Source organism: Erpetoichthys calabaricus, chromosome 5, assembly GCF_900747795.2.
Source record: "Erpetoichthys calabaricus chromosome 5, fErpCal1.3, whole genome shotgun sequence".
Classification (NCBI taxonomy): Eukaryota; Metazoa; Chordata; class Cladistia; order Polypteriformes; family Polypteridae; genus Erpetoichthys; species Erpetoichthys calabaricus.
Genome location: NC_041398.2, coordinates 218,569,805 through 218,596,364, shown reverse-complemented (window position 1 = coordinate 218,596,364; position 26,560 = coordinate 218,569,805). Strand labels below are relative to the sequence as shown.

Here is a 26,560-nt window from a genome sequence, read left to right as displayed (position 1 = left end):
TAAGTCTGCCTGCCTGTCACTCGGCTGGGCGTGTGAGGAGTTACAGGAGAAAAATTCCAAGATCAAAAGCTGCATTATTTTATTAACACAGCAGGCGCTGATAGCAAGTCGATACTGGATGGTAAAGCCATGACATACTGCAGGGTTTGGCAAGGTGGAGCTCAGGGCCCGGCCCTAATTATCCAATGTTTCGAATGTAAATATTCTTCCCTTTGGGTATCCACATCAAGACAGCAAAAAATTAATGAAAGTGCATGTCATCTCCCTCACTTTGCAAAAAAACCCAAAGCACGTCAAGGCGGAGGATCAGGTTTTTTTAGGTGTCGTCAGCAGCTCCCAGAAGTTAATGTAAGCACATGATATCCAGGCGAACAATCTGATCCTCTCTTTGTAAATCTTTATGGCATCGCTCAACGCATCGCGACAGATCCTGAGATTGTGGAAGTGGCGATTGCATGCTCACACTTTTTATGAACTGTTCACTTTGAAAGCCAAGTATAATTAATGGTTTCCTCCAACCTTGTCAGGTTAACTGAGCCGCCCGCTGCGCGTGAGTTGGCCCTGGTGTCCCATCCACGGTTGGTTCTTGCCTGGCACCCAACCGCAATGCTTGGCATTTCTAAAAACATCACAGCAGAAATTGGGGTTACATTCTTGGGGCGGTCATTGTTCACATGGTGTCTGTGCCAGTTTTCCTCTTTACATTTATATAGAGCATTTTACACAGTGAATGGGGAGCCACTTCAACCACCACTAATGTGTAGCATCGACCTGGATGATGTGACGGCAGCCATTTTTGTGCCAGTCCGCTCACCACACATTAGCTGTTAGGTGGTGAAGGGGTGAAGATAGTTAGCCAATCAGAGACTGGGGATGATTAAGGGGGGGCAGGATGTCTAAGCTGCTGTGGGCAATTTAGCCAGGACATCGGGATACACCCAACTCTTTATGAAGGATGCCCAGGGATCTTTAATGACCACAGAGTGTCAGGACCTCCATTTAATGTATCATCCGAAGGACAATGCCATTTTTACAAGACAATGTCCTCATCACTGCGCTCACTCAGACCAACAGGGTAAGAACCCCCCCGCTGGCCTTGCCCACTCCTCTTCCAGCAGCCAGCCAAGCTTTTCCTTGTTGGTCTCCCATCCAAATATTGGCCGGGCCTGAACAACCTATAATGGAATAAGAGTGTTTAGAAAGTACAAGGGGGCTTCGCTCGCCTACCCCCGGTGTTGGGTAACCCGAAATACATTGATGAATGTATGAGATACTGTATATTGGAGTGTAAAGGTGTAGATGACGAACAAAGGAAGTTTATTCATTAATCCTAATGAATGTCCACTAATAGTGGACTCATTACAGAATGCGTTGTCAGCTAATTGGCGTAATTGTTTATCGGCCGTCTGTCGTTTATCTATTCACTCTGCTGTTTGAGAGGCGCGTTGCAGGCGCCTACGTTCATTAATTGTATTCAGGCGGGCTCGCTTCTGTATGTATCTCCGTCAGTTGTGGTCGTTCGTTTTGAACCCGTGCCTGCTTTGCTTCCGCAGTTTCAGACGCGCATTGTAGGCGTCTATGTACATTGTATTTGTCCATGTGGGCTCGTTTTTGTAGCTCCGTTAGTCAAGCTGTTTGGTTTTGGAGCCGAGACAGTTTTACTTCCGCGGTTTCAGACGCGCGTTGTAGGTGCCCACGTCTATTGTTTTTATCCATGCGGGCTTGCATCTTTGTGGACCTGTGGGGCCTTCGTAGGTGTGTTAGAAGCGCGTGGACCATGCTGTGTAGTGTGGCCGTTTAGTTCAGAAGCGCGTTGTAGGCGCCTGCGCCTTCCGTACTTTCATGCGCCTTCCGTACTATCTTTGTGGACCTGTGGGGCCTCCGTAGCCTCTTCCGTTTGACTCTGGGGTGCAGCGCGGAATCCTTTTTTGTGTGACTGTGTCGTTACCTATGGGCGTGTTGCCTCATTTCTTATTTACGTCAGTTGAGCTCCTTCGTTTTTGAGCTGTGACTCCTTCGTTCTCGGTGGATCAGACTTCGCTTGCTGTCGGCGCCTGCGCACTATGTCTCCTGCGTCCATGGGCATGCCATGTACCTGCGTCCATATCCGGTTTACCATTCTCGGTTAGTAATATGGATAACGATTAATAGTTCTGGAAAATTCTTCAGACATTACAAGCCTCATTGCTCAATTCCGATTTTTAACTCAGATCAGATTCGCCTGTCTTGGTGGCTCCGATTCTTAAGTACAAGTGACCTGCTGTACAGTATCTAAGTGTAATGTGACCACATCTGTCTTCCGAAACGACACGCATGCGCACATTGATAAGTTTGTGCATGAGTCGTCGACGTCACCAACTATATATAAAACAAAAAGGGTCATATTTGTGAGACGACTCATGGTATTAAACCCAACAAATGAACGAGCTAGTAGCTACAGTATGCGTCGCATTTTGCTCTGGAGGACGGCAAACAGTTCATTGGCTGTAGATGATTAGGTCAAGAAGGTGAAAAAAAAGCCAAATGGCTGACTTTTGCTGTTTTCACAGCTACTGCTGCTCCATGAGATGTATGGGTACGAGAAAGGAGCCAGCAGTAGTTGTCTCAGCTGTAGCTCTCCTTTATGGCTGTTTTAGCGCACTGCTGGTGCCCAAAAAATAAAACCAACATGCATTCCGATCCAACTGTCAAATGACCACGAATCGGATAACATAAATCTGATCCAGGACGACATATGAAAGTGACCCAAAGATCGAAATTCTGTGAAACATTGAATTTGAGTCACTTTGGCCTGGTAATGTGAACATAGTGAGATAGTCAGACAGAGAAAAAGGAAAATAAATAAATGGCAAGTTTCATCACTACTTGTGTCAAACAACTACTTGCAACTTTCTTTTGTTAACTCTTTGCAGAAAAATGAGCACAACATATTTTTAATAGTAAAACCCTAAAAGCCGTACCCATTTATGATCTACAGCACTACAAACTAAGCTGGTGGCACATTACACGACTTCTAGTCAGAGAGGATGTCAAAGCTGATGACTGACGTTGCTGATCTCGTTGCCTGAGGAGTTCAGACTACAGGACTAGAAATTGCAAAGGTTGACAGATTAGGGGACTCCCCAACACTGTTTTCAAAGTATCGGGAACTTGACGCTTTTTCAGATGGCTAATAGCGTGCTGCTGTATAAATGCTTTACAGGTGCAGAAAGTTCGGATGCAATTACTCTCCACTTTATAAACTTCTTGTTTTTATTTTGTTGAGGCACGTACAACACCAGACAGAGGAGCTTCTTATTTGTGAGGTCTAAAGAAACACACATTCTTACTACATTACATGCATTGTTCTCTTGCGGGGCGCTCATTGGTTCTCGGCTCTTGCATATACACAGACTCACCCGCCCCTGTGACTTACGACAAAATGAAGCCTGTTCGGTTTGATGAGGGCGAGTAACACACTGGCTGGATCGAGTTACTGGGAATGTCAAACTACAGATGACTGCAGATGACGGGGGAGAGCACCAACGAATGCCTCCGACTCTCTAAGATGATGTCAATGAAGTCTGCGACTGAAAAGCACTTGGAAGTCATGTTATGTGCCTGGGTCATTACACTTTCACCTCAATAGGCTTTTTGTCTCCATGTGCAATATTTATTTCAGAACATAAAGAAATTTGATCAACAAGAGGAGACCATTCAGTCCGACAGGCTCATTTGTTAAGCTAAGAGCTAAGCTATCCCAGTATCTCATCCAGATACTTCTTAAAGGTTGTTGAGGTTTCTGCTTACATGTTTGTTTCAGATTCCCGTAACTTTTTACATAAAGAAGTGCTTCCTGGCTTCAGTTCTAAATGCACGTCTCCTTAATTTCCACTGGTGTCCTCGAGTACACAATCTCCTGCCCTGTTGGAAGAATTTTGCTGGTTCTACTTTATCAAAGCCTTTGAAGATTTTGAAGACCTGAATTAGATCCCCATGCAGTCTCACTATTTACTTTGATAATTATATGCAACGATGGCTAAGGATTTCAAATGTTTACGAAAAAACTGACCAATGAAAAACGTATTTTCCATCAGAGTCAGTCCCCTACATATGAATCAATTCTGTTCCAAGAGCGCTTCACAAGTCCACTTTGTTCGTAAGTACAGCAAAGTTGGCCTTGGTACCCAAAGAACACAATGCAAGCCCCAACTCCTATAGAAAACATGTCTATTGTACAGCTGTTTGTACATAAGAAAACACTTTTAAAAGTTAATATTTGTATTTTGTTTAAGATGTTTTGTGTATTTTAACAACAACAGAAAGTTCATTTTTGTTCCCATTGTTTTCAGTCAGCTTATATCGGTACAGAAGACTTGCATTCCGCTAGCGAATGAGCCTACGTGATTGTCTTCATATCCATCTTCAAAACCTACCTCTCCTCAACTCCTATCCAAAACATATTTGTATTGTACAATGCACAAGAAAGTGCTTTTAAAAGTTAGTATTTGTATTTTTTGTTATAGATTTTTGGGGTATTCTAACAAACAAACAACTGAAAGTTAATTTTTATTCCCATTGTTTTCCATCAGCTGATATCGGTATAGTAGACTCGCTTACCGCTAGCGAACGAGCCCACCCAATTGTCTTCAAATCCACTTCCGGCCGCCACACACAAAGTGTCCAATCAGATGGCATCATCACTGGACACCTACTGCCTATCAATACTGATGCTCAGTAAGTATTTGCAGTAAAGATCATGGAAGGTTTTGAAGCAAGAAAAAAACATTGATAACTCCAGTTTGAGCGTATTAAAATAAAAGCATTCGCTAAGCCAGCGGTACGCATGGTGGGATGCTCATATCTGAAGATTATACATTAGAGTCGATTAGGACAAGTTGTTCACGAGATTTGACTGAAGGTTCCTATTGCGCCTGTGTCCCACAACACTGTTTGGTTTTGTATGGCATGTTAATGTGGTTCTATGAGTGAAAATGAACTTACCCTTAACAAGTTTCTAACTGTGCTCAATTCCAGACATCTTGGGCTTGAAATAAAACGCAACATAAACTCAACGTAAACAGAGGTACCCCCAAAAGCAGAACCACTTGTAGAGGATGCACGTGCGCGACCGAGAATGTAAACAGTAATAGTAAGGGGTCTGCGCTCTGCTTGGCGGCACACAAACTAACTTACGTGCTAAATCAAAATTTGAAGCTACCTAATAATTTTTAATTTATCAAACATGCACGTTCGCATCTTTGAAAGTTCATAACTTGCAGGTTTGTATGTAGGGGACTTACGGGATATTATTGAAAGTTGAGCACCTGTAAACGTCCATTGACATGTTCTTATTCTCCAGAGTTTAATGAAGTATCATAGGTGTATTAAACGGGAGAAAGTAAAAATGACAGTCTTTGGAAGTTTGTTCAAAGCCAATTACTTTTAGTTATGGGGCATCTCAGACTTGTAGACTGCGGTTGCTGACCTTGTCGATGGCCCACGTCAGTTTAAACGATTGAAAATTGCTGGGCAGGTCTAATTTTCTTTAACGCAAAGTTGTACTCACCCCGTTTTTGTGACAGCCAATTGTGTGTTGCCTGTATGAAGAGTTAACATGTCCGGTGAGTTTAGCCAAAATCTCTGCCCTTTTTTTTTTTTTCATTTTGTCATGGCACATAAAACACGAGACACCAGAAAGATGAGGTCCATTTCCTGAAACTACGACATTTCTCATTCTTTGTCGTTGTATAATGAGCATTATGCTTCCAGATTAGCATTCATTGGCTGTCACCTCTCGTGCAGACCGAGCCACCCCGTGACTAAAGACAAAATCAAACCTGTTTGGCTTTGCCGGAGCAAGTGGCTGGGCATGTCACATTACAGCATGGGACTCCGGCGTGCTACCGTTATGTAAATGAAGGCTACGGCTGAAAATCACTGGAAGTGAGTCGTATAATGTGACATGGCCTTTAGACGATCAACAAGCCGTGTTTGAAAAGCCCAGGAGTTCATGCAAACCTTGCGCTTGGCCCTTCGGAGTAGTCACACCAATGAGGCCTACACTCTCGCATTTAATTGCGTTTGTTCTGTCAAATCCACCCTTTGCAGACAGGACGCGTTTTCTGTTCTATTACAGACTTGAACACTTTTGAGATAACGTTTGATGTATTTATTTATTTATTTTACATAAACACACTCATACACAAAGTTAAAATTACTGTTAATTATGGACTTTTATGTACAGTAGAAAAGTCTCTAGTTATCAGTCTGAAAATAATTTAAATCTTTATTTTTAAACCAACAGTTATTTCAGTCATTTCCAGCTTTACAGTTTATTTTTTTTAAACAAGCATCAGAATAAAGAAACTGTATTTACACCACCAGCAACGGGCAGGAAGTGAGACCCCACTTGACAATGTGGCGTCCCCACCCTCAACAGCGGACTCTCACTTGAAAAGCTGAACACCTGCAGGTAAATGTTCAGTTTATGAAACAGAACTACAAAAGAAAAATAATAAAATAAAAATGAGAAAGTTGAAGGTAAACCAACCTGTCTTTGCAATACCCAGAAGCTGATGCAGCATCATCATAAAGTCAACAAGTAACACAATGTGGTCTAAGGAGAAAAGAAACAAGACTCATAAAAGCACTAGGTTATAAAAATGGCACATTTATTGCTACAGAACGGTCATGTACATGACTTCATTGTATAACTACAGATGAAAAATAACAGGTAATGGCCTACAATGAGCTGGCTTGAAGAAGAACTCCAGCACACAACCTGTTTTGGACACTTCTAATAATAATAATAATAATAATAATAATAATAATAATAAAAAAAACAAACATACGAACAAAAAACCAAGACAAAATAAAAGTAAAAAAAAAAAAAAAAAAAAAAAAAATACACCAAAACATGGAAAAAAAGTCGAGGCACTCAGCCACACATTGGAAACAAAGTGTAACTGTTTTTTTGTTTTTTTTGTTTTTGTTTTTTTTTTTTGTTTTTTTCTTTTTCTTTTTTTTTCACTGCTGCAGGTATGTTTGCAGTCGCACAATAACATCATGCGACTTGTCACGGAAAACACGACCATACAGTTTCGTCTCAGCAACACATGGTAAAATAACATCTTTAAATATTAAAATAAAGTAACAAACTTTTACTCATAATGATTCCAAAAATCTACAAAGAGAAATATTCAGAATCTGATTTTTTTTTTCTTTTCAATATTCATGGTATAAAAGGATTGCCCCTGCGAAAAATAAGCCAAATATATTTCATTTTAAATTTAGATTTTTTTAATAGGGTGCACTAGTCTATTTCATAGCAAAAGAGCACTAGACAAAAGAAGCTTTATAACAAAAAGCCAGGCACTGATACATGGTAAATCTCTGCTTTTTTTCTTCACTTAATTGCATCACAAGTAACAAGAATGAAAAAGGCCACAGTTCATATATTTTCACTATTACATATGTCTATAATACTCTGAAATGAAATGAACATGGTCAAACCAGCACTGCACAAACATGAACATTTCCAAAATTATGAGAAAACCTCTTCTACCCAAGAAAGGAAAAAAAGGTAGGCCCAGCCGGAATATTGGCGCCTCACATCAGATGTGGTACATTTTCTCATTTATCGAAAATCATTAGACTCGTTTTTTTTGTTTCTTCCAGTCAGCTAGTTGGATTGATGTTTGTGCTTCACCATGATTGACTTTTAATAAAAATGTCTGTCCATAATTTAGTTGATTAAATTTAGCCTCTTTAGCCCTCTCTGATCTCAGATCAAATTTTACGACAAAGGAAAAATAAAGAAAAAATAATAATAAATAAATAAAGTCGGAAGACTGAATCGTTACAAATTGCATCCTTGATTTGTTTGACAGTTTCTAAGCATTAGTGTTCATTGATGCTATGCTGAAGACAAATGGAATCCCCCTCTTCCAAGACCAAAAGAAATGGGAAAGGTTGGTCGAGCCTTGGATGGAGGTGGATCAATTTACGGAATGAGAGAGCTACCTCTCAGTTGTAGGTATAAATAAATTTTAAAACCCGTAACAGCTGCTGGTGATTGGACGGACACTTACTAGCAGCATACAAGTCAAAATTGATACATTTGATCTGTTTGTGTTACGTAAAATAATTAATTAGGTAGATGCATAGCATTTCAGGATTAATAATAAATTACGTTACTGATTTGTTCTCCTTTCCTTCTTAATGAAAAAATAAAACAAAAAAACCCAACTTTTTATTATTACGATGAACTTAACATTAATTTATAAGGACCGGATATTGTCGATTGTGACTGAATTTTTTTGCTTAATTTGGCATCCACGGTTTTAAATGAATGGAAAGAAACAATTTCTTGGTCATTTATGTTGAACGACCAACACATTTTTCTTAACATAGCATTCACATGGGCAACCTTACATTCTTCAGAATAAATACGCTACAGAAATTAAACTAACAGAAAACTATTTCCACGATGAATTGATATGTGACAATTATCACCCCTGCTAGATGATAACGTCGAGCGTAATGCAAATCAAGTCACAGATAAAACTTCAATTTGTTTTTAATGTACGTGTAACAGAAAAAAAAAAAAAAAGATGAGAATATGAAGAAAAAAAATGAACCTTTCCTTTTAATGAACATATTTTTCAATTTCATCTAAGCCTTGTGGCTTTTATATTAAAGGAAAGAAACTCGACACTGGAGTGCTGCCAACAATGAAAACAAATTCAGTGTGCTCCATTGCTATGACTACCCTCAGGTTAAGCATCTGCTAATTCAAAGCACTTGTCTCTGTAATCTTCCAGTGGTATTGTGACACTAGGGCAGTAGTGGTAAGCGTTGAAACAAGCTTGGGCTTGTCAAATACTGAAGAAAATAACCATTGAGAGGGAAAACCGGATTCTTTACTTGTAACACTTATCCGTGGTAATCTCTCCTCGGGACATCAGAGTTTACGCAACACCTGACTGAACTTTACTCTTTGGACGACCACATAAGGTACAGCTGTGACCTCACCGCTCAAGTCCTAAGGAAGTGGCCTTGGAGTTTGGGGCTTGCGTAAAGCATATTCATGGACACGTGTCCGAATCTATATTAAAGATGGCTGACATTTCAAATTTCACTTTAAAACCAGAACAAAACTTGATTGTCTGTTTGATAAGAAACAGATTCTCAATGTGAATACAGATCACAGATTAAAAACACTGCTCTCACTTGTCCTCTTTCACTTCAACTCAGGAAAAAGTGACCAGCTGGCTTTCATTCCTCAGCCTTTCTGCTGGGAAAAAAATTAATTTCCAATGGCGTGCGGTTAACTTTTGTTTCAGTACAGCTTCTCGTTTGTTCGGAGGCATCTGAACGGATGCTTTCTTCCTGGCTCAGGGCAGTGCAAACCATCTGAATATCGCCATGAGACTAATGAAAACTCTCAATGATCACTACGATATTAGCCAAAACGGGTTGAGAGTTTTGATACATTCAAACACAATTTGGAATTTACTGAACATGTTGGGATAGAAATCTCAGCCATCTTTTTTACAAGACAAGTATTTCAATAATTTTCTTATTCAAGCCTGCAATCTCAAAGGTGTAGGTGTAAACTCAGGCACTGATTGTAAACTGTACATGCCATTTATACTCTCTAATTTACTGAATGTAAGCTCTATACTGCTGACCTTAATAACATACTGAATGCTTTTAAAAAAAGAGCTTTCACCTACACCTTAGTTTCACAATGATAACAAATAAAATGATATCCACTTCTGTTAAATACAACCCTTTAAAATGCTGGGGTTGATTGTGCATCAGCATTTCCACACTTGATTTGAGTAACATAAATTTTCCACAAAAGAAGATGATCCCATTATTTGTATAATCACAATTCCCCTAAAGATGTACAAAGCCACAACTTTGCTTTTGAAAACAAACTTTCACCTTTCGTTCTGAATGCTCTCAATTTCTTGCTTCTGCTCAACTTGTTCATTTCACTTCTGCATGAGACAAAAGCGACGTTTGTTCAATTAGCATAACCTGCTCGAGCTGTACCTGATGTGCTCAGTCACTTGGGCCGAGAGCACTGCATCAGTGCTGGATAAAAACGTGTGCATTACAGGAAATTAATGCTAGTCATTCCCCGTTGGGTCACTGGGCTCCAGTCACCAACAGAATTGCACAGAAGGTAATGCAATTGATCCACCTCCAGTTTCATTTTGTTAACAAATCTTCAGTTTAATAAAAAAAAAAAAAAAAAGACACATAAACCCTGTTCTTTTTAATATGACTATATACAACCCCCTCCCCCATCTAACTGCAATGTAGATGAGCATGGAGCATGATACTTCTTTTAAATACCTTATTTTGTTCTGCCTCTCCCCTCCCCACCTCAATAAAAATATTCCCAGAAATATAAAGAAAAAAAATGTTTTTGAAGCTTGAATCTCACTACATTTTCAATGTGACACATTTTTCAACACACACTGAATTCAATTCTTTTTTTTTTTTGTTTAACAAAAACTGATACAACGTTTTCTAAACACATAATAACAAGAGTCTACATGTAAAAATATAACTTTTACATACACAATTTCAAAATAATGGTTAAGTTTGCATTTGTTGCATAAAATTTACAAATGTGTTTCATTAAACAGCTAATTGGCAGTAAGTAGAGCAGATGGATGTCTTTCGCCTCCCACTGGTGGATGAAGGTGTTTACTTTTATGTCGTGCTATGAAAAGCCGCATCATCAGCTTCCATGGCAGTTAAAATGTTCAACACCTTCTACAGTTTTCAGAAGTCATACAGAGGTGCTTTTGCCCAATCAAATGGAAGAAAACTAGTCACCTTCCATGTGTCTCCATAAGCAAAGCACTCACTGTTTACGTCATGTTCGTCCAGCTGTGGTGCTCATTTTGATGGGATTTTTTGAAACAGTATATACCACTGGTGTCGCCTGTGCTGCAGCATTTACAGTTTCCTTGACAAGTAAAACCAGTACATACTAAACCCAAACCGACACATACAACCACATACTGTACTGAGGACTACTGTGGCTTTGTCAAAAGCCTTTACTGAATCTTAAAACAAATTTACAATGCTCATTTATAGACATGTATACCACTATGTAGGAAATTGGGCTGCACCTTAGGGTCAGTTTTTCAAATAGGGTCATTCAGGAACATGTCTTCTAATTACATATAAGCATACAGTACATTAAATACAGTTTATCCAAAAAATACTTTTTTTTCCAGGCTTTAAAAAAACCTGACTGCATAGACCTAATGACTAACAAGTTTCCTAAGCTTTGCATCCTAAGAAGTTTAGATATACGCCTCCTCTTCCTCCTTCTTCCCTTGAATGATATAACTCTAAAAGGCACATTGGTAAAACTGTAGCATCTTAACATTGCATCTCTGGGTCGGGTAGGGTGGGGATGGGCATCAGGTGGGGTTGGGCATGGGATAGAGTGGGAGGGCAAAAAAATAAATACAAAAGGAACAAAAAAAAAAAAAAAAAAAAAAACAAACAAAAAAACGGTGGACCATCAGGTCAAAAAATAAATTTCATTCATCCATAGCCACATCAATGTCTGCAACGCTTTCCTTAAAAAGATAAATGCAGATCTTGTGGACAGTATGGAAAAAAATAAATAATGTAAGCTTTGAATCAAATTAAGTTTGAAAATTCATAGCCTACCCTCCCCAATAAAAAAGTCCTAAAAATAAATGCGTTTAACCCAATTAACCCAGCTTGATTCTTACTCGTACTGTATGACAGCAACAACCAGCAAATAAGAAACAAAAAAAAAAAAAATAAAATTAAAAAAAAAAACAAAGAAAAAAAATATTGCCTTTCTCCCCTGTGCTCATAAGATCCATCTGCTCTTCCCATGCAAAGGAATGGCTAATGATACCGCTATATTTATAATCAGGACATTTGCTGGTTTAAGTAGCTATATGGGCAGCAATGCTTCTCTTTATTCTCCAGTAAATAGAAACACTAGCTGACTAGAACACCAACAAATATTGTACTTTTGTTGTCTTTTTACTATTTTGAAGTACACTTTTTCATTATTGCAAGTTTTACAATTTTTTAAATTAAATATTTTTTTCTCAAGACTTACAAATTGATTATATTTTTTTTTTCCAAAAGTTCAGGCACAAATGCATTGTTCCACAGTGTGGAGAAGATTGCCATTCAGTCTCTGGGCTGTGCAGAACAGCTTGCAACATTGTTGGAACATTCCTAATGATATGTTTAGAGAGTCGCTCACCAAAGTTGCACTTTAATAATATTGGGAATGCAGAAAAAAAACCCCTCCTGTTTCGTGTTTCTAGGCTACTTGCATTTGTCTCTATTTTACATAAGAAAATGGGCAGGAAAAGTGTGGCTTTTTTTGTGTGAATAAAAGAATGAGACTGTCAAAGGAAGTGGTCACTCATCATTCTGATGAACTCTGGCAACTTGGACCTGCGGAAAGAAGAAGAACAAGAAGAAGAAGAAGAAAATGTTAATAAATTCAAACTAAAAACAATACAATATTCATATGCACAGAAATTGATTTTTTCAAGGCCAAAACACTTAAGCTGGCTAAAGAGAATTTACATTTTTATAATGAATGATTTACACACACACAAGGATTGACTCCAGCAGACCCCTGTGACCCTGTGTTAGGATATAGCGGGTTGGAAAATGACTGACTGACTGACAGGCACACAATACTGTAATGTAATATGAACATGTAAAAATAAAATGAATAGCTTTTTTTTCTTCTCTTGCAGATAATGAGACTTGGAAGTTGTATTTTGGTTATTAAACATACGGAGGGTTGAGGTTAGGAGCATGTACTGATACAACTCATTGCCACACCCACCACATGACGAATCAGTGCAGGATCTCAGATTAGGAGAGGAGTGCGGCCATGCAGTGGGTGACACCTCAGCACCACACTAAACACTGTGAGGTTTTTACGGTGTCCAGAGTGTCAATCCTGCCTCCAACCCTCAAGTTTTCCCTGCAGGTATGAGGACCTACTTGCAAGGCTGGATGCAGGTTAACATAAGACCCAGGACAGGGCAATTGCAGGTTAAGGGCCTTGCTCAAGGGCCCAATGGAGTGCAAAACATTAATGTTAATTTTATCATACAAGCCCTTAGACTCGATCACTGGTCAACAAGCATTTTGCTACTGGGATTCTTCCATCTGTACTTTAACAAATTTCACTTGCTGACTACAAATCTGAAAATCGTTTTCATCCAGCACGTCCCATTTTTTTTAGCTATGATGTTCCAGGTCTTGGACAACTAGGGTGACTGGACAGTAAAGGCGATGCATTTCAGCATTTAAGACATAAGTTTGGTCTCGAGAAAAGTGAAGCCAAAATTAAGGAAAGCGTTTTTGTTGGCCCTGAAATCCATGAACTGATGCTTGACGCTGAGTTCAAAAGGAAACTGAAGCCAACTGAATCAGCACCCTCATTCGTGCAGGTTGTCTAGAATTTTCTTGACAGTCACAGAGCAGAGAATTATACTGAGCTTATGGAGAATATGCTGAAAGTATATTAGCTTACAGGAGCCACAATGTCAATAAAGACGCATTTTTTACATTCTCATCTCGACTGTTTTCCACCAAATCTAAGCGATGTCAGAGATGAGTATGGGGAAAGATTTCATCAAGATATAAAAGGTGATGGAAAAGTGATATCGGGAAAAATTCACTCAGAGCATGATGGGTGACTACTGTTGGTTCTTGCAAAGAGAGACGGGTGTGCAGTACAAGCGCAAAAGCGAGTGCCTCCAACATTTTTGAGCACGCTGACCTCACTTTTATATTGAGGTAAATTGACATAAATATGCTTTAACGTGTCTCTGGTATCATCTTCTGGTTTGTTTTCAGAATAAACACATCAAAACAATCTAAGTCCAAACTCCAGATATCGTGTTGATATATTATATTGATATTCGAAAGTGTCAAAACATTGATGTGTATTTCAAAAACTTGACGTGCTAGCTTAATTCCGATTTCATATATGAAATCAGTGTAAAAAACGTAATAAAGAGATGCTCTGAAGTTTCCAGAAGCAAACAAAAATATTTTTTTATAGACCAGTGAGAGCTCTTAAACAATGATCAGTCTGTTAATTTAGTGCAATATAGAACTTACTTGCAATTTTAACTTATTTCATGCCTTAAACTTTTATTTCCATTCTAAATGTGTGCAATATCTTGACATTATTTCTTCTGTATATTGTGAAATATAACCATATATCCCCTATTCAGTAAACCAAATGTGTAATAATATTTTAGTTATCATATGTTAAGTTCAATTTATGTGTCGGATTAAGTTATATTGTAAGATGTATGTATGTAAACACTGTATGTCGTGATTCTCCATTGTTTATTTTTGCGGTCTATTGTTGCACATAATTGGGCCAGGTGACATAATTTCATTCTGTTGTGCACTCTTGTGTGTGGTTTTGAATGACAAAGAAAGTTAGCGTTAACCCTTACAAACACTTGCATTGTGGTGCTATGAAGCGGTAGTGTGTGTTGCTGCCTTACAGGTTCAACAACCTGGCCTCTGTCTCTGTGGAGCTTGCATGCACATTTCTGTGTTAATGATGGTTTTTCTCGGGTTCTTCAATGTTCTCTCATATTTCCAAGACGTCCATGCTAAGCTAATTGCCTACTCTAAATTTGCACAGTGTGGGTGTGCCCTTGAGCGGACACTACAATAGACAATCTAAAATTATACTGGAATAAATGGAATTGAAAAACGATGCAATGTTCCACAAAGGGAAGACATTTTTGCTGGCAGCACAAACTTATAGTTTCAGAGATGGGTTTCATTTCTGGCCAGGTCTTTTTATTTTAACAGAATGTGGTATTATGGCTTTTGTTGTCAATTATAAAATTATGTTACTGCTTTATCTGTAGTCTTAACAGATTGTGGCAATCAAGCCTTAGTTTGTAACCATAAAGATGAACACTAATAATATACATAATGTACATGCTAAGTAAACCTTTACATTTTACAAAATAAATAATGATACCAAATGTTTACCAGCATTCAAAAATAAAAAAAAGTATTAAAATTAACTTCTAATTAATCTACTGTATTTCTGAACGAGACAGCAGTATAATGTACTGTAAATCAAATGAGTACATGCCAGTAAGGAAGTGGTATTTAGAAATGTCGAAATGCTATTAACTTAGTTCACACCATTCATTTTATTCTGAAGTTCCCAAAATCAATATAATCACAATGTCTAACTTGATTTTTGGCACTTCAAAACGAGGCTCTTCTTACTTTAAGACTGTCTGAAAAAGGTTATCAGAGCAGTGGGAAAAGTCTGAAAAGCAAGGCTCAATTTAACTTTCTGGTAAGGTGATGAAAGTGTTATGAATGTAACCTTGTTACACGGGCAGTGTGGCATGCTGGGTCCAAATCCAGCTACTCACAGTGTGGGACTCTGGGTAAGCCAGTTGACCTGCCTGTGCTCCAATTGGTAAACCAGAAGAAATCCATTTTACCTTACATGTTTCATGTCATCTTGGATAAAGTCATCAGGCTAATAAAAATAATTCTATGTATCTATAGAGGACTGTATGCTGGCTCCTTTTTAAATTATTAAGCAGAAGACGAAAGCAAAATGTCATCAAGCTAACTTTTTATTCTAAATATGTTAAAGTGAACAATTACATTTAAACAGCTGGATTTGATGTTGCGTTTGGAGGTCTACATAATACTGGTATTGTTGATTTTTCCATAAAATTGAGCACAATCATCTAATGAAAAAAAAAATCCTAATGTAAACATTTTCATCCACTATCCATTTTCTGAACCTCTTTCTTAAACTTTGGCACATAGCAGAAAGACACAAAGCTGCATTGGAGTGCAAGTTTAATTTCTAAACTGTAAATTCTTGTACAGTAATAATTGTAAGATTTCCTAAACTTTATAATCATAAGATGTATTAAATAAAAATGGGACCTCTATAAATTATAAATACTTTCTGAAAAAATGATTTGTTTTCTATCGTTTGTAAAAGCCAATATATATTATCTCTCATCCTTTAACAACCAATCAAACACATTTATTATATAACATGGCTGGGTCAAGCACAAGCACACATTCGTACTTATTTTCTAACAAGCATAATAAAGCATTGTATAAAATTTTAGTTTTGAATAAAATTTAAGTAAAACTGTTAAAAACTATTAATGTAATCACAAATATTTAGCACTGTTAGCACTCTCAGATTACAACAAATGGAAAGGAACCATTAGACGACGCTGGTGGTGGTTATTAATAAGCTTTTAGGCAGTCGTTCCAATCCTGGTGCTTTGTACTTCATGGGTGCTATTTTCATTCCAACTAATTCCAGCTAATTACTGAATTACACCATTCATTAAAATCTTTTTGATTGTGTTAGTTCGCAATTATCTTCTCAGAGTTACATGGGGAACAAAAGATGTGATCACCATCTTGTGTTTAACTAAGCATAGTGGGTGTGTAATATGTACGTAAGAAAATTACATGGAATCAGAGGTTATGTTCTACCAGATTGATTATTTAATGACACATTTCACTGAGTGAAATGGAATCCACAGTTTATCTTATGGTTGTTTCTCCCCCTTTTATTACAGATGAAATTTCACCTTAATACATATTTGTCTGGTTTTTGGCAGCTGGCTATAATTTATAAGGTAATACTGGGAAACTAAACAAATTAAAAAACTTCATTCAAGCAAATTATATAACTCCTTTACTCAGAAATTAGCTTAGATGGAATGAAACCACATGAAAAGGCTAAGACCAGGGTTAAAAAGACAATGGTTTTTCATCAAGTCTGGTGTTTCAATGTCCAAGACTTAATTGCTCTCACTTGCCAAACAGTGGATTCTATAAAAATATTTTGCTTAACTAGGAGACTCCCTCACACATGTTAAAATAGTGCATATTAAGCAGAAACATATCAATAGCACACTTAATGCCAATCTGTTGTTAAAATGTACCCAATAAAAAAGTATTTTCTTTATTAATAATTTGAATATTTTATACACCATTGCCATTGACAACAAATGCAAATTTAATCATATATCACACTTTAAAGCAGATACTGCATTTGGCGTGTTAATTTATAAAAGCAGGGATCTTTCTTTCCAATTAAATGCTCATGTCATGGCTGGCTCAGTATTAAAGTTTTTCGTTTTTGTTGTTCCCCGCTTATGAATTCCATCTATACCATAATACAAGCCAACTCTGAAATAAAGATGTTCTCTTTTGATGCTGCCCTCAATAATGCTGTGGTCAATTGTTAATTCATTTTGATTATAACTCACCAAGAATGAATCAATAAACACATCTGCTATCAGATTTCCTCATAACTTATTAAAGCTGAGCACAAATTCAAATGTGAACATAAAAAAATACCAAAATAAGTAAGTAAATAAATAATACAAAGCAGAGACTGTGTTATGCTGTATAAAGCATATAAAGATTTATGGATTAGTTTAAAACTAGTGTTCCCAAAAAATACAAATGAAAATTCAAATAACAGGGAGGATGGCAGATAGTGGGGATGTTTCAGAGCATGATCTAAAACTCTAACTACAATATTGATATCAAAGATATATCTTTTATATAGACTCTTGAATTCTGAGCTAAGGTAGCAGAAGGCTTTACTATATCACATAGGTTAAAGTATTAAGCACTGCATACATGCAAGCTTTTGGAATATTGAATGATTTCGGAGCTGCTATATTTATTTTAATTACTGTTGTAATAGCATTTTTTTCTGTAAAACAATGAAAGCCACATGATATTATAGGATAAAAGCTGAGGGTCTGTTTATGTAATACGTTGTTTTACATGAGTACTACTGGGAGAGGCTAGACTCATTCTAAGTAATTATTGAGCAATACCACATGTAACCATGACTGTGGATTTTTATACTAGGGCAACTGAAATGTTTTGTCTAAAAATATGATGACATCTGTTCAATAATATCTTGCACTCCCTTAGTTCTGAAAGAAATCGACTAATTAAATTCTACTTTCAGAGATATTTCGTTGATGTAGTTACTGCTGCATCAACTCCCTGAAAAAGCCTGTGTTTGTGTACTAGATGAGAAACTCTCAGGAAAAGCCGAACCTTAGATTCAGGAAAAGCAACCTGTAACAGATGAACAGTGGAACTACATTTTGCTCTTCTACAACAATTTAATATGGGTTCTCAGGCCAATGCTGTGCACAATTCTTTAACTAGAATAAAAAGTGACATTTAGGATAAGAGAGTATCCTGTTTGGAACTTGAGATTTGCATCTCTAATCTTTGCAAATCGTATTGCATTACAAGGCTTATCTCATGGCGATCAATAACGTGTCCTGGAGCAGTTCAAAGCAAATTATGGTGTGGTTGGGTTTATAATCAGCACCTCCAAATTGGAGGTCATGACCCTCTCTCAAAAAAGAGGGTCTTACTCCTTAATGGTGAAGTAAAGGAAGTGAAAGGGTTTAAGTATCTTGGGGTCTTGTATTCATGTGGAGTAGAGTCAATTGTGAAATTACCCAAATAATCAATACAGCATTGCCAAAACCAGATTATGGTAAGTGATGGAGCTAAGGCATTGGAAAAAGCTTTACTGGTTACACTTTAAACTAGGTGTAGTGACTTTCCAAAGCAGAAGGCAAGACAGAGTGAAGCTTGGCGGAGATATTCCTGAACTGTTGGCCGGTTCTCTGAGAAGTGACAACAGGCAGCCAAACTTTACTAAACTGATGAAAAACCAAACAAGTTCTTCAGTGCACATACACATTATTGGCCCTCCTAAAAGGGAACTAAAAATATAGTCTTGCACATCGTATTCATCACTTTTGAGGCGTGATATGCTTGTCACATCAACATACATTCTAATAATCGGTCTACAGAAATGTAATACTATTTATGCGAGTCATCCTTTAGCTGGTTTGGCTGCATTTTCCTACTTGAGGGTGTCATTATTTCTCAGGTGCTCCAAAATGTTACGTATAGCTCAGAGTTGCCTTAAATATGTGCACGTTTTCTGGTCAAGTTTTCTTTTATAAATCCTGATGTTTCAGTGGAAAGCTTTGCATGCATATTACAAACCTCTTTTTGTGTGTATGAAAGTTTTATACATCTGACCTCAGGAAACTGAAGATAAATTAAAACAAGAGGAAATTAAATACTATATACCTTTTGTACTAAAGTGCTATTATTTATTAATGTGCAATACTCAAATGTAATATTGTTAAACAACTGTAGCAACTGCAAAAATAATTTAATTTCTTTTCGTCCATGGGTGACTCCTGCCTTGTACCCAGTGCCACTGGAAGTTCTGCATCACAGTTAAGGGCTGAACTCTGAACTTATAGATTTTTTTAAATTAAAATAATTTTACATCCAGATGTTTAAGCATAAAAGTTAATATATATCAGAAAGTTAAATCCAGACCGCATGATAGTAATAACTTTCTGACCTTTACACACAGAAATGAAGTTCCTGCAGCTTTCTCTGTTTTTATTATTCCATGTCATTATGACATAAAGAAGAAAGCAATGCAGCTGATATTTCAATGCCAGCTAGATACTGTAGATAATGATGCATCTATCTACTTGAAATGTACAAACTATTAAAGCAGGAGCAATGCAATGGAAACAAGGCTCAAAGGCAGACCAGGCCAGATTAGTGTGCTCAAAGAACAGTGGGTGACTTTGACTAGTGGATGCAAAACACACCTTTATCATCAGGTGAAACTGACCAAAATGAAGACCACACTAGTAGATCAGATTTTTGTTAACGGCCAGAGTAACTACAATGTTCTTAGCATACTCTTAATAATAGTTATATGCCTAAGCACATTTTCCATTTGTTAATGTCTCCATTTAAATCGTGTTGTAAGTATCACTAAGTTGTGTCTAAATGTGCACACAGTATGCTGGTTCAAGGTTTCAAACTAAAACAGAATGAGTTTCTATTAGTGGACAATATGAACTTTCTTTCTACCTCTACTGTAATTTCTCAGTGGGAGTTTGTAGGTTCATGTGGAATCACAAGATAATTTTTGAATTATAAATTTAGTAAAGTATACACACTTCAATTTTAAAATCCCATTTGTTTATAATTTTGCATTTACCCGACGCTAGCTTCACTTTCTTGCAGTCTGATTTCTTTAACCTATACTAAATTTGATAACATTTAAAAACTCTTCTCATAACTACTAGATATATAAAACATTGACCAATGTTGCTCAATTCAAGAACAAAAATGGTTGGCATGTATCAGGGTAAAGATGAGATAAAAATGGATAAATATATTAAAACAAATCAAAGAAGATGTAAATTTATAACAATGCATAGTTTTCACTTTATTTTAGAGTTTTTATTAATATTACAAACTATTCAAGGTACAAATATGAAACAGCAGATTAGTTTAAAGTGAAATATTCTGACCATTTTGCTTTCTTTTTTACATTTGTCCCATGGGGTTAGATGCATCTCCCATTCCGTGGTGAGGGCCTGCCAAGGATAGAGGGGTTGCATCAGAGGAGCCCTTCTCTTCTTCTCGCCTTTTCAAACAGGCTGCCTTGGGATTGAGATTTCTCTCTATATTAATATAGAGAAAGAGGGGAAAAAAAAAGTTTTAATCTAAACACTTTATCCAAGAAAATACTGCACCAAAGAGCAAGAAAAGGTAGGAGATCTACACTGTTTTCTTTTACAGTGCTTGACTGAACCAGCCAGAAAAAATATTCATTGAAGTAAATGGAAATAAACCCACAGATGTTCAATGAATAAAAAAGCTCCAGAAATAGTGGTACTAGCTAATTAATAAATGATACAATGATCGATGATGCAAGATTTGTATTACATTAAGCTAGAAAATACAAAACAGAAATTATACTCTTTATTTGATTTCAAAGTATAAAGTTATTTAATAATAAAAAAGCATATCTATTTATAACTAAATGTTCCTGAAGAGTAAATTAAATATATATATGTATTAATCATACCACATACTGTATATCTTGGACTTCTTATTATTATATGGAAGCATGGTTTTTGAAAAAAATTGGCCCATCCATTCCTGTCATTCTTCTAGTAAATATTAAATAAATGACAAAAGAAGCCCTAAGCAAAATAAGATCCAGTAGTCTTAGTTTACAAAGTCTATTAAATAATAAGAAAAACTTAAATGTCTGTGTATAATCAATCACAAACTGATCTACTTAAAAGTTAGTTTCAGTTTATTTAGGAATACTCAAAAAAAAAAAAAAAAAAAAGTCCTTTAAAAATGCGGTTCTAAAATGTTTCAATTGGTGGTGCTAGTGCCCATGACAATGCACTTTGGCCAGAGAAGAAAACAAATTGTAAAGGCTGAGTGATGTAAATAAGGAGAACAAAAGGTGATTTTTTTTTTTTTTTTTTTTTAAAACCAAAAGTATTTAGTGACCCAGCCTAAACATTCACAAAATATAAAAGACAAGCACATATGGCACAGTTTAAAATTCGAAGATTTTAATTATTTTTGTACTTCATCTTCCACTATTAAATAGTAGCAAGTAGATGTTTTAGCATCAATGTCTCACCGCGAGTAACAATCAGCAGCAACAGCCACTCATTACCTAACAGCTGCCATTCAAAGGGGATGGGCTTTTTATTTTCCTTTTTTTTATTCCAAAATCCTTTCTATACATAAAAATGATGTCAGCTATACATGTAAAGGCAAACAGGTTATCTGACTAACCAAAACGGAAGAATATTAATGCATTTAAAATAACAAAAACTAAAATTGTTTCCTTTTGAGGGATTAATCACTAAACTGGCTCTAGGGCACAAGTGGCTTCATGTCACAACTTGGTAAACCCAGAAATCAAGCGGAAGGTGTGAAAAAACTGAAAAGGGTAACACAGATACTGGCTCTCGCTCAAGACTGGTCAGGTTTGAAAAGTATAGTAATTGTTAAGCCTCAGTTTGGCAACAAGTGCTGGCAAGGTGCATAATGTAGTCTATTTTTTTCCACCTAAAATATACTTGAATAGGAATGAATGTTACAAAGGAAAAGCCCACATGTCCTAGCCCTATTTACTCATTTACTATAATCTGAATTACCTCTGACTTGCTGCTCCAAGCTCAGGATGACTGCCACGGCCTGGTGCAGGATAAGGAGCTTGGTTTGTGGCTTGTCGCTCTTTAGGTGCAGCTGTACCATGCGTCCCAGCTCCTTAAAGGCCTCGTTGATGTCACGCACACGCAGCCGCTCTCGAGCATTGTTTGCCATCCGACGTTCTTTTTCCCTCTCTATTTTCTGTTCTGGTGAAAGGTCCTCATCATCATTATTGCTGAGGAAACAAAGGATTGCCCATTCTAATAGTGTGCTGAACAGTTTATTCTCCATATAACCTCTTCTAAATAGAATATTTACCTGGTCTACCAGAACAAGAACTGAGGAATTTTCAACTTACAGTTGCTACACAGTAACAAATTATAATATTTAGAGGCATTTAAAACCATTAGCAGCTTGTGTTCATAATAGATACTAGCTTCTCCAATTACCTTAAAATTGAATTGAAAGTTACTGTGCCGTACATGTATATACATTTAAAATATTGCAGACAGTCTTAATTTTACACAGCTAAACTATCTAACTCATCAAACATCAAATATGTTTTCTCACTTACAAACTGTGAAGTTAACACGATTACATGCATGCATTCTGGCAAGATGCAGTAAATTAGAACTCAAACAAGAAAGAATACATTTAAATAATGCATTTACTCCAAATGCAGTATACACTGCATGCATTTGTATCATCTATAGCTACAGATTCCAGCAAAATGTACCTAGCCAGGCATGCAAGATAAGAAATGACCAACCATTCTGAGGCCAGCTGCCTGCAGGTGTCTCTCACAAATGCCAGCAACTAGGTACATTTTGGAAAACCTGGAGAATTTATCATCTACGCTCATGTGTGAAGGACAGCTAAAGCCAGGCACAAAACCAGACAACTCAGGTAGAACCCAGGCAGGTATTTTAACTTTGGCCCAAAAAGTGATGAAAACTGAAGCCAATCTGTGTATATTTCACATTTTCTCATTCAAGGTAAAGAAAATAAATGTGCTGATTTGACAGTTTGTTGACAAGCTGTCATTGAGTTGCTACAAGTGATAAGGTGCCTTTGATCTGTCTAAGTATCCAATTGCAAGCACACCACTGTCATTCTTAGGCACAGTGAAGCAGAAATTAATTATATACATGAATCCAAATCTGACAGCACTCACGACTTCATACAAATACACAGACTGATGGCAGTGTGCATACACAATAACAAACAATGACACTGACTACTACAAATCTAGAATAAAAACATTATCTTGGTAAAATAAAATGTTAATTTGTATGTTATTTGATCACACCAAGTTTTTGACAGGACCATTTGGACCATTTGAAAAATACATCTTCAGGTTACCTTCAAATATGTATGGAAGTTTAAGTTAATTGTTAGCATACAAATTATAAGCCATTTCTGTCATGAACTGGTCACGTTTATTGCACTACTGTGACAATCAATTCAGCTTCCAACAGAACCAATAATCATTTACATGAATGTCAAAGTCACTTAAACCAAGATTCATCCCTCCATTTATTTAATTAAAGGCAGCAAGGAACTTGAATCTACGGTAGTAAAAATGGATAAAACTCCAAAAACAATCATGGATTGGATGTCAGCGATCACAGGGCACACACACACACAGTCATGCATGGGCAATTTAAAGACAACAATCAGGAGAACAGCAAGTAATACTTCCAAATGCCAGATGTTTAATGTAATGTGGATATTTTTTTTCTTTCCTCTCTGTTGCAGGATAATAAAAATTCTTTGAATTATGTAAAAGGTATTTGTCAATTTTTTGTGAGGGAAAGGTGGGGTTACCAAAGTTTGCTTCAGCTGTCCCTCACGACATGTGTTCACTTCATCAAAGTCCAGCAAAGGAATTAAATGAAGCGAGCACTATTGTTACGGTTACCTAGAACTTGACCTATTAATTGACTTGAGATCCTTCTTATCCTCTTCCATTTTCTTGTCTTCTAGGGATTTAGCATCCTGAAGATTTTCATCGCCTTCATCTTCAGATTTGACATCTAAGCTTACAGAAGATGTGCTCTGTCCCTGAAGTCCACTTGTAAGAGCTAGGCAGAGTGAGGAGATGAATTAGAAATAAGGCCCCACTAAAGAATGGATGATTACAAAAAAGAAATGTTTTATATACATACTTTTCAGTGCTATTTGTTAAAACCACAATGGAGTGGCAATATTTAGAACAATTATGGACATTTGAAAATTTTCTTAATTAAAAAGCTCAAGTGTAAGTTTAATTATGATCTGCATCAACATCTTTGATAGGTAACTTCTGAAGTTTATGTTAAATTAATATTAGTGTTTGTAGTGCTGTAGACATTATATGTGAATGTTGCTCATGCTGAAATGTAAAACAGTTAACATTTACAGCAAATCTCTGTACAAGTATGTGCAAATTTTATTATCCATCATTAAGTAACAGAAAATTCTATAACATTCAGAATACTAAAAGTCTGAGTTTGTTGCAAACGAATCATTAAATACATTCAAAGTAAAATTGCATATTAAGCATATTAAATTTTTAGAATATGAATTGTAAATCTGTTAAAACTGATCAGTTCTGAAACAGAACTAAACTAACAATTCTCCATACACAGAGTAGTTTATTTTATATTACAAGATCCAGTCAGTATGGACGCTGTAGAATTTTCAGGGAGGACTTGTGTGGCCCCTGGTAGGTTAGCTAGGACGGAAGTTTAACACGTCCTCTGGATATATGTAGATGTACTTTTACTGACTGGTATCAACTGGAGCTTTGTTTTCTTCTCCTCCACAGCTTTGCCTTACTTTAAATTTATTATTTCAAACTAAGAACTTTTTTAAACAACTGCAAGAAATTCAAATAATTTTAATAAGATGTGTTTTACAGTGTTCTTAATTTGTCACATAAGAAGAATGCAATATAAGACAAAATAAAGTTGAGGGCAAAATAAAAAATCAATTGACTTTACACATAGGTCAGTTTATCTTTTTCAGTCAATTTATTTATTTTTGCTTCCACTCAAAACTGTCTGTGCACTTTACCCGACTAGTCCTCAATTTACATCCTTCATCAGCATTATCAAACATTTAGTGTCATTTTAACAAAAATGCAGTTGACCAATGTTTTAAGAGATGTCAGGTAACTTAATTAAATAAATATTATAAACTTGAACTTACTATAAAATGGACATCAATTAAAAGATGTCTGTTAACACATAATACACAAAAATATCACAAAATTAAAAAAGTCTAACAATGTACAGTACTTTCTAAAAGCAACCCATAGTTGTAGCCACATCATTGGACAAATTATTCTTTTGCTGGACTATAATGGTTTTCTAATAGAGATTTATCAATAAGAGTCAACAGAAATGTTATGTAAACTTTATAATAAAATGTGGCAGGTAGCTTACCTCTGTAAGGATCCTGTGATTGGTTTAATTCAGGTGATGTCGCCGATTGTACTGGAAGCTGTGGCACAGACACTTGATTTGGCACAATTGTGTGGCTGCCACGTAATGCAACTCCATCTTCACGATGTGATCCCACCTAGAACAAAGATTTTTTTTGCAAATTGTGCATACGTAGTAAGCAATAAAAGGAATACATTTGCTACAGAATGGAAAAAAATAAACCCATAAATACCAATATTAAATTAAATAAGTACTTTCATTCACAACTCTGTGATAAAGAAGACACAGAGCAAACAAATAAATAAATATATACATAAATATTTAAAAAAAGTTAATTGAGTTTAAAAGAAAAAATAAAAATGAGTCATTTTAAAGAAATGGTTTAAATCTCTGACTACAAATGGCAAGTATATAATCCAGTTTTCATATCTGGGCAACATAATATTTCAAATCTAGTTTGACCACTGGCAATGCAGTCTTTCTTGCTTTCTATACTTGTATCCAAAATTCCAAATTAAAACGTACAGAAAGTTATTGCAAGGAGGGATTATATGCACTTTTACTAAGTTCAACTCTAGAGGGCATCACTATGTTTTCAAGGAGTAGGACATAAGCTTATTTATTTATTTTTTTCGTTAATATCATCTAGTAGTGACAAACATGACAGAGTTGCTCAGGCAGGTAAAACCCAAAATTATCTCCCAGGGTGCCTCAGCAGAGCGCATTGATTCACATCCATCTGTCTTCTATCATGTCCGCCAACAGAACTGACAATTATCTTAATGCCCATATGCTTAATTGTGGGCTTCCTAATTCCCCTGTCGATATCAGAGATCCTGCAGGAATTCTGATTTGGCACAAGAATTTCATTTCAGGGATACAATTCGAGGACCTGCCATTTTTTTGTAATGCCAGCTAAGCCTTTGACAGAACAGGCTGCGATGTCACATGACACTTCTCTGCTTGATGCAAATATCATAAAATGTCGACCAGCTTTGCTAAAGCTCGCA

The 26,560-nt window shown here is 36.5% G+C and overlaps 1 protein-coding gene across 12 annotated transcripts in view; it reads right to left on the bottom strand.

Moving 5' to 3' along the window:
* Positions 1 to 6,632: 6,632 nt before the first annotated feature.
* LOC114652251 (transcription factor 4-like) overlaps positions 6,633 to 26,560 on the bottom strand; it is a 319,999-nt gene continuing 300,071 nt past the window's right edge. For 4 of the 12 annotated variants that reach the window (XM_028802538.2, XM_028802536.2, XM_028802545.2 and 1 more), the window contains 5 exons: positions 25,551 to 25,686; positions 24,044 to 24,206; positions 22,128 to 22,357; positions 20,489 to 20,621; positions 6,633 to 12,465 (listed from right to left, as the gene is read on the bottom strand). In XM_028802538.2, the coding sequence (XP_028658371.1) occupies positions 12,417 to 12,465; positions 20,489 to 20,621; positions 22,128 to 22,357; positions 24,044 to 24,206; positions 25,551 to 25,686 (711 nt within the window). In that variant the 3' untranslated portion in view covers positions 6,633 to 12,416. Of the gene's footprint in view, positions 12,466 to 20,468; positions 20,622 to 22,127; positions 22,358 to 24,043; positions 24,207 to 25,550; positions 25,687 to 26,560 lie in introns of all 12 variants that reach the window. The other 8 variants (XM_028802539.2, XM_028802543.2, XM_028802548.2 and 5 more) reach the window with 3 other exon arrangements.